The following is a 9,174-nucleotide window of genomic DNA, read 5'->3' as shown; positions in this document are numbered from 1 at the left end:
ACACCACAAACTTTCCTCCATAGCTGACAATATCATTATACAGGGTGGTATAGGAAGTACTAATCCTCCTAATCTACTTATGTGACAGGTGTGGTACACTCATCAGAGCCATGGCAAGCAATCATCACTATTTTCGCAGATGCCATTTTTCATCAATGTTGCAAATATTGATAAATTAATATATCGCAATGGGAAAAGATCTGTAGCATAGATAAGGTGACAGCAATGTTATAAACAAGGAATCGGTTTATCACCATGCTTGAGGGAACAGTGTAAGTCCACTTCACTGATTAATAGCCTTTCATATTGCCATTTAGTCAGCATAAGATTTTAAAGCATGAGTCCTCATACGCATCCCAACGACTGTTTGGTATGTCACCTCATCTATAGCAATAAATATCGATCCTGGGGAACACATCATGAACCTCCAAATCCATCAAAAGTAACGATGTATCATACTTTCATTTCACTGAGGAGATTACCATTGGTACACATTGTATGTAATATGGATTTATAACAAGAACACATCATAAAGTTACATTGAGCTATCCCAGATGAAATCCATACACCCCCTATGGAAGACATACCCGTAATCTCTCACACAAGGGGTGTAGATTTCAAATAGAGTCATGCATTCAGGTAATCCATTTGAAATTCACACTCCCTGTGTGGTAGATTAAGATCATGTCTTCTATAGCGGTTGTGAAGATTTCAACTTGAATAGCAAACGATGGGTCTGTTATAATATAGTCCATTTGGCTCCATCAAGAGAGTGACCATGATTTCAGCGAATCAGAGAACTGACGTGTTTAAACGCGCGATCAAACATGATGCATCTGTACGCAAGCAAAGTAACTGCCACAAACTACTGACTTCATTACCTTGAGGAAGCCAAAAGGACTATTCGATAGGTTACATAACAAGTGAAGCACACCCCTGGGATCCATTTCACTAAACTTTTAACCCTTCGTAACTCAACTAACCGTTCGTAAAGTTACGAATACCCAATACTAGAGCGTTAACTACGAAGGGACCCTGTAGTAAATCCTATTACTACGAAGGGTACCATTAAGTAAGCAAGTTTAGTGAAATGGAACTTAAGACTCGTCGTAAGTTATGAATGATTTTGAGACATACGAAGCTTCGTAAAGTTTAGTGAAATGGACCCCTGGTGAGACAAATCATCCATACAACCTATTTGCATCTATTTATCCCCAATCAATCAATTCATTCTATTGTATAATTCCAGTGTGTAATAATCTAGCAGTAAGGAAGTCTCATACAGTAATCTTGACCATGCCGCCACCTGCTGAACCATTCCTGTTGACTCTCTTTGGTGCTCTGAAAGAAATCAATGAATCATAAAGTATTGATTAGAATTGGATTGGATTGCTAACTTAAATGAACAAGTCAGGAGAACATTTTGATATATAATGAAAACAAATATATTGAATTATCTATTTCCCTACTACTGCATTTTCAGTGAATAAAGTAACTTTTGAGAAAGAACTTTGTTTTATGATTTCCTGCTTTTGAAATATCCAAAATTGTTTAATAGTAAAGCACATCTCTACGATGAAATATGCCCAAATACTAGTAGTATTATTCTTTCCAATAAACACCCCAGGGTATTGATTTGCATTTTCCAAACAGGAGTGTTCATTTGCGTTTATTTTCCACCTGGTATCAGTTTAGTTTATCAGGCAAGTAGTAAGGGATAACTACAAAACCCAACCTCAGGTTGACCGCTGGTGTCATGGCAGACTTGGTGACTGGACCTGGTTATAGAGTTTTCTTATTATTGGCCCCTTCCAGCCGTTGATGGCGTTTTGGCTCGGCTAACTCCAATCAGGCCAGAATTAGCGAAGTGGAAAACTGAAAGGACGATTGTGTAAACACCAAGTCCAAACACCATCAAAGGCTGGAAGGGGCTAATTACAAGAAAACTCTATTATGCAGAACATTAGAGCACGTTTAAACTAGTTTTTCTGCCAGGGTGCCGGTGGTTGGGTTTTGATGCAATCCCAAAGTCCTGTTAGACTGGTAACTTTGATTGGTTATCTGACTAGTGGCATAAAAAACAATGTTATGGTTAACTCCTGTAATCAGCAAGCGACATTGACTAAATACTTAGTGCAGATTCCTAGTGTGGTAAATTCCTATAACATTGTTAATTTCCTCCTGGCAATTTCCAACTGATAATTATTTATAACCAAAATTCTCTGTCAATAGGTAGATAACATAAATACACAATAATGTAGTATAAATGATAGAATAATGAAAACATGCTGATATAATAATACATATGCAGCATGCTGGATGATGCAGTCAATGGTGCTAATTGTATTATGTTCAACCTGTTTCTAGTACGAATTAAGTCTAGTATTATTTATCTCAATTAACAATTTTTGCTTGACAAAACCAGTAAGTTTTTACTTACACAAATGTTTCAACTATCTCATCAGAGAACTTCATCAGATCTGATCCACTTTCAGATGTCACATCAGTGTCAGAAGTGGGTAAGTGCAATAGCTGTAGGTGTGCAGCTGCCACATGTAGATGAATACAATATACTGTGTGTAGATTGCCATATGTTAACAAGGCAGCTATTGCACTTACCCACTTCTGGCACTGAGCAGTCGATCTGGTAAAGTCCAATGAGATGGACAAAACATTAGGAAGTAAAAACTTCCTGGTTTTTGTCAAGCAAAAATTGTTATTGATTTGAAGAACCTGATGAATCTATTCACGGAAGTTATTTCTTTATTTTTTACAACTTTACATTATTTCAGAGCTAGGATTAGAATTGGTGTTACAGTTGTGGATGGGGTTAAGGTTAGGATTAGAGTTAGGATCGAGAGAGGGTTAGTTAGTGCTTAGGTTTAAGATAAGGATTCGGGTTACAGTACAAGGCGGGTTTGGATTTAGGGTTAGGTTTATTGTTTTTGTTTGTGGTAAAGGATAGACAAAGGTAAGGGCTGAAGCTGTAGATCAATTTCAAAAATTGGTTGAACTTGAATACAATTGCATTGATGGCTGCCATGTCTATTCATTACATATAATAATAAATAAAAGACAATTGAAATGATTGGTGAGAATGGTAATGATGTCTAAATGATGAATGATGAACATGATAAACAAAGAGAAATGATTTTTAGCTTCTCTACAAAACCAGAAGCTAAGGTCCAGAGCCAGATTGTTAGAGGGGAAATTAATTTCTTATTTCATCATGTATGGAACCAACTTATTGGGCTCTTCCAGTTGAAATCCACACCACCATAGAAGACATATGTAACCATAACCTTAATCTCCCACACAGGGGGTGTACATTTCAAACGGAGTCACCCATTCAGGTAACCCCATTTGAAATTCACACTCATGGGTGCAAGATTCAAGTCATGTCTTCCACAGGGGTTTATTGATTTCAACATGATTAGCCCATTTGAGAGGGAGTCAAAGCCCAAACCTTGTGTCATGTGTCAGTGTGTACTTCTGACCTACCATGCTCACTATTCTAATGCTGATCACACTTATACTAGCAGTCACATTGAGTGATAGGAACATCGTTAGTGATCAAACACCAGTGGGTATTCTACAATGTTATCAGTGATAAGTTGTGTCTAGAGAAGGTTCTCTTGATATCAACTGGTAGCGATTTGACACAGGGACATGCTAGCAACCTTTGATTGATATAACAGTCTATTACTTTTCCGATCAAGCAATGGATGTAGACATGAAAATGCCATAAGAATATGATGCTTGTTGATGCTGCTTTAATAGTATAATACAGGCATTTGGTTTAAATTGGATTTAAGAGATTTGTCTTAATGCAACTTCAAGAGGTGCAATTTAAATTTAAAAGTTTGTAGAGCAGTTGCACATATGATCATGTGAGTATGTGGAGTGCAAATAGACCTTCACAAACAAGCCATCCATGGTCTGCCATTTGAAATTTGTTACTGGATACAGAAATAGTCATATTTACTGCAGAGAAATTGTTTTGAGGTGATTTCTTAAATCAGTTCTCTGCACCTAGTGCTTTATATTTTGATGAGTCCAGATTAACCTGAACAAGCTGAAAAATAAGCATGCAATTCCCAATTCTGGGCCATGTTGACAGACAAGTGACACCCATAAACCTTCTTCTTCTTCTTCTTCCGAAATAGTGTCAACTTCATTGATGAAGGCTCAGACACGGAGTGTGTGCGGCGGGCTAACTAGTCTAACTTGTTTAGGGCTTCTTTAAATGCTGCTGGTGGAGGTGCTTTGATGACTGTTTCTGGTAGAAGATTCCACTCCCGGATAGTGCGAGGAAAGAAGCTGGTTCAGTGATAATCAGTACGGGAGTGTGGTATGTGGCAAGCGAGTGAGTTTTCAGAGCGCGTTGGTGTGGTGAGGTTTTTGAATGTGACAAACTGACTGGGATCAACAGCAACATGGTCGTGATGAATTTTGTAGAACATTGCGAGTCTTGCATTCCGTCTTCTTTCTGCCAGAGTAGGCCATGATAGAGTTTTGAGCATTGCAGTTACGCTGTCGGTGCGACGATATTTGTTTAATGTAAATCTTGCTGCACGTCGCTGGACCATCTCAAGTTTTTTGGTGAGATGATCAGTATGATCAGCCCTTGCTAGGCTACATCAATTTGTTCTCATGAAAAGCCTGAACTCATCAGACAAGTTAATTGAATATTTGCTGATCTGACCATCTTTTCATATAGAGTACACATAATTGAAACAAAAAAATACTGGGCATACTTGTTGGGAGTGGCGATTGAAATACCAATGCACCCACGGAGCCAGAGTATTCAACTAAAATTCACATAACCATAGATTTTTCATCCTCGCCAAGACTTGTGATTGAGTCAAGTACTTGAAAATGTACTTATGGCACCTACATGTAGCTCCACAAAGGAAAAGACGCTACAGTTTGTTCTCTTGATTTGATGATTTGATCCAGTATACAGCTACATGGGATAGTACATAGTAGGAAGGTGTACATGATCCAATTGGTATTAATTTATGCAATAGGGCACCAAGACACATACTTCTGACAACCAATAACTGACTTAAACACTTGAATATAATATTTGAGTTAGTTACATAACCATGGTAACAAGGTATGCTGTAAGGTCAAAAGGTCATCCACTTATTAATCAAAATGCAAATCTACCAAGACATCTACCTGCAAGCATTATGATCCAATACATATGGATAGAGACATAAGAGAGTATTATAATAATGCTATAGAATCATCCAAAAATGCAGTATAACATCCATCCAATACAGTGTGTCTCATACAAAATGGGCCAAAATATGTTTGATTTCTTTTTAATTTTAACCTATTCTAGATATGTATCTGAGATGAGGCTTTGAAATTCATATTTTCAGGGCTAATCATTTTCAATGCAATCGAGAATGGCAAAAAAGACCATTAAATGCTGATGCTGGAAGATGGAATAATGGATGCTAGCTCTGTGCACTGCGGCCAAAATTGATGCGGTGTAAATTGTTAGGCTTATCTGAGATGCACAAGTGCTTCATTTTTTTTCTTTTCATTTTGTTTTACATAGGAGTCATAATCACTGAATAAGACTGAGATCCCAGATTCAGTTCTGGTCTAATTTCTTTGGTTATTATGAAGCATTACTGGCAAAATAACTTCTAAACATTTCTTTAAAACAATTGATCAAAGCTGGAATGAAGACTAGATGAAATAAAAATATATATCTTCCAACCAAACTTTTGATCAATGCAAAAGGAGGTGGATTGCAAAGGGTTCACTGCATGAGGGTATGTTTATTGTGGAAAGTATGTGACCAATTATCTTACAATTATTTTTCAAGCAAAATAAGTCATATTCAAACAGGACCCATTATTTGAGCCACAGTTGTTGTCATATAAACCCACAATAAGTATCAAGGCCCATTTTTATTGAGACACTTTGTACTCCTATTGACTCCATTACCATCTTGATGGGGATGGTCCAAACTACAGAACTGCAAAATTGTATTGTGATAATAAGACCTCCCTCCAACAGCCGCTATCATACCACTCTGTTGAAATCGAAATACATCCAAGATCAACTTATATCAAGTTATCTTAAAATACTACTCTAGGTGTATTTTGCACTTTTGGTAATGTTAAGGCAGGTTGTCAGGTGTGCTATTAAATTGCACTCGGCAAGAAGTTTAGGAATTGAGGTGTGCTATAAATCTCAGACAAGCGATTTAAGGTGTGTGATCACACTCGCATGACTTAAATCTCAATCCCTGCTACACCATTTTTATTCTGTGAATTCCAGGCCCATAGTAAGCTGGAGTCCCAGTTTTAGGCAATTCATTATGTTTTCTATATAACATGATGCCAATTTATCCACATGAATAGTTTGTCTACTCAAAATCTTAATGGCTGCCCACATTTTGCTGACCTTGCTACGGCCTTGATGAATTCAACATTGACATGCTTGTAATAAATTTGACTTAATAGGTGGAATCCCTTTGACCTCACACATAACACTAAGGGAAATCTGCTATTTTGGATTGTCACACATTGGAACTGAAACCATAAGCATAACAAATGCTTTTGAGCCCAATCACCGGTTCTGTCCGGGCTACCACCGGTGGTTGGGTTTTACTGAGCCATACGACAGAATAGAGAGATCTATGTTCCCTCGGAATATGGACCCAGAGTAACGAAGAAATAAGCAAACAAACTGCTTGCATATTTAGAGATTGGTGGTCTCACCAATAAGCAGAAATTACACACTAAGTTTGCCAGGCATGTGACAAAACAATCAGGAGGTACAATGTTTTCCTTTTGCTGGTCCCCTGCAACTTTGGTCTCTCACCAGCTCTCATCAATTCCCACTGACCAAAGATGCAGTCAGTGGTTGATGCCAGTCAACAGATTATTGGCTAATGCAGTCATTATATTTTAATTGACCTTTTCGGTAATCCCATAAGCCTTTGCGAGTACACCCGAGATGTTGTCATTTGATGTCATGCTGACTTGCAATGCACAGTAACGATGTTCGATAAACAATGTGCGCATCGGCGCAGATCGGCGTGACATCAAATGACGACATCTCAGGTGTAATCACAAAGGCTTATGGGATTTACAGAAAAGGTCAATTGATTGCACTGTGTTGTGTGTGGTGTCATACGAGTAGCGCATATGCAAACAATCCTACAGCACTGCATCAATTCTTGTTACAATTTGTGCCCATGCTATAATCCAACAGGAATCGTAACGAGAGCCGTAAAAAGTGGCAGTACTCAAAAATAGTGTCCAAATTTGGTCAATCTGAGCACCAAAATACAAGGTACCAAAATCACCAAGATTGCAGAGTACCAGTGTATAGTTCCCCCTGTATGAGTGACATACCCATAGACTAATACAGACTATTTTCCAACTGTTAAAGTACCCATGCATTGTATGCTGTGAATTCTCGCATATTCATGAGAGCCGGTAGTTTTATCGTGCGTGTCTAACAATCACACCAATGTTGCGCGCCTTGCTTACATGTGATAGAGCGTTGCGTGTCATTGCGTTTACGCGAAAGACCGTAAAAATATGCTGTATGTGCATATCAGTTTTGTCGGTCACGCTTCATGGAACGATCAGCCCTCATACTGATGTGATACTGAGACTTTGACTGTTTGGAGTTCATATGTATCTCTTAAGTCCATGGACATACCAGCATGGTGGCATCTTCTCTTGATGAAGTCAATGCATGCTTATCCCTATTACATGTCTTACCTGGGTGATTCTACTACATCAGGTTTTCTACTTGTGGTTCCCTGTACAACTTGTTGATCTTTTACAAAGTTTCTGCATGATGCTAATTTGGATTCTAAAGCCTGTGTGTGTGAAAAATTAATAATAAAATAATTAAAACAAAGTTTAACACAAAGAACTGAAACATTGATATGTGACCAACCACACATAAATGAAGCATTATTCAGGAATGGATACCATTTATACTTCGTTCAACTGATGAATAGATGATTTTTGTTACTGCACATGTCAATAAAATCCTAACTAAGGCTCCTGTTAATTCACAAAATCACATGTCAGTCACGCAATACGCATAGCGCACTTTGCTGCGCTCAACTGAGTTTACGCCATCCTATATATCAAAACACAATTGATATGAGTCTCACCTATTACGAGCTGAGCAAAGTATTTCTATATAAATAATTATTGTAATAATTTAGAAGAAACATGGATCATTTTAGTACCAAAACATGGCTGGAAAAGGTTGAAATCCTGGGAGCAGGAATATAAATTAACTGTTAAATGTAAGCACCTCTAGTGCATGTTGCAAGTATAATCAATTTTCAACAAAATTTCTGTGCTAATTCCCGGATACACTATGGTCTCCCACAAAAGCTAACTTCTCCCATACTCTGAATGGCATTATGTCACTTCAAACCAGGATTCGCATAGCTTCAACTGGGAGGTAGGTTAATTGCTATTCTTAGTTAGTGGGAGAGGTCTAATTCGTAGACACATAATCTGAATGGACAATCGCATGATTTAGGGTGCCGTCTATCAGGCTGTAGACGACCCCACGTCATCATGAGTGTTAATAATGCCTAACACGCCTATAGAGGTGCGTGTATGTATCGCGTTGTATGTGTAGACTAGTGCAGAATACATGCACGCGCTAGCAGTACGCGCAACAGAATATGTGAAGTTGTAAATAAGTTTCAAAAATAGTTTACAGTTATTTAAATAATATTTAACTGACTGAAGAATGAGATCAACGATAGGAATTTTTGTTTTTACTATCCTCTACCTATGATAGACGACAGGCAGGTCCAATATTTTTATCGTATTGCGCCGGCATCCACTACTCAAAATATTGGACCGGTCTGTCATCTATCACACGGTAGATGAGAGGATAGTAAAAACAAAAATTCCTTTATTCCGTTTCTTCTCTAATCCTTGCACCAACCCGTCCGCGTTACCTAAACAGATAACTGCTATTAATGCCTAGATTAGCACAGATATTCAAGACTAAATCCGATGAAATCCATGAAACTTACCCCGACTTTTCTAAGCAGATCGCCAACAATATTAAGTGCTGAAATCCGTGCTGATGGTGTTAACGGTGTGTTCCCTACGCCTCCACCTCCACTGGCTGTATGTGTTAAGTCTGAAACAAAGA

The 9,174-nt window shown here is 38.1% G+C and overlaps 1 protein-coding gene across 2 annotated transcripts in view; it reads right to left on the bottom strand.

Moving 5' to 3' along the window:
• Positions 1 to 1,081: 1,081 nt before the first annotated feature.
• LOC140144815 (nuclear distribution protein nudE-like 1) overlaps positions 1,082 to 9,174 on the bottom strand; it is a 68,955-nt gene continuing 60,862 nt past the window's right edge. Inside the window, exons 7-9 of one of the 2 annotated variants that reach the window (XM_072166621.1) lie at positions 9,053 to 9,162; positions 7,761 to 7,861; positions 1,082 to 1,341 (exon numbers count right to left, since the gene is read on the bottom strand). In XM_072166621.1, the coding sequence (XP_072022722.1) occupies positions 1,278 to 1,341; positions 7,761 to 7,861; positions 9,053 to 9,162 (275 nt within the window). In that variant the 3' untranslated portion in view covers positions 1,082 to 1,277. Of the gene's footprint in view, positions 1,342 to 5,898; positions 6,056 to 7,760; positions 7,862 to 9,052; positions 9,163 to 9,174 lie in introns of those variants that run through there. The other variant, XM_072166622.1, reaches the window with a different exon arrangement.

This window comes from Amphiura filiformis, unplaced genomic scaffold (assembly GCF_039555335.1).
Source record: "Amphiura filiformis unplaced genomic scaffold, Afil_fr2py scaffold_83, whole genome shotgun sequence".
In the NCBI taxonomy this organism is placed as follows: domain Eukaryota; kingdom Metazoa; phylum Echinodermata; class Ophiuroidea; order Amphilepidida; family Amphiuridae; genus Amphiura; species Amphiura filiformis.
The sequence above is the reverse complement of the archived record's forward strand: the minus strand, read 5'-3'. Positions and strand labels throughout refer to the sequence as shown.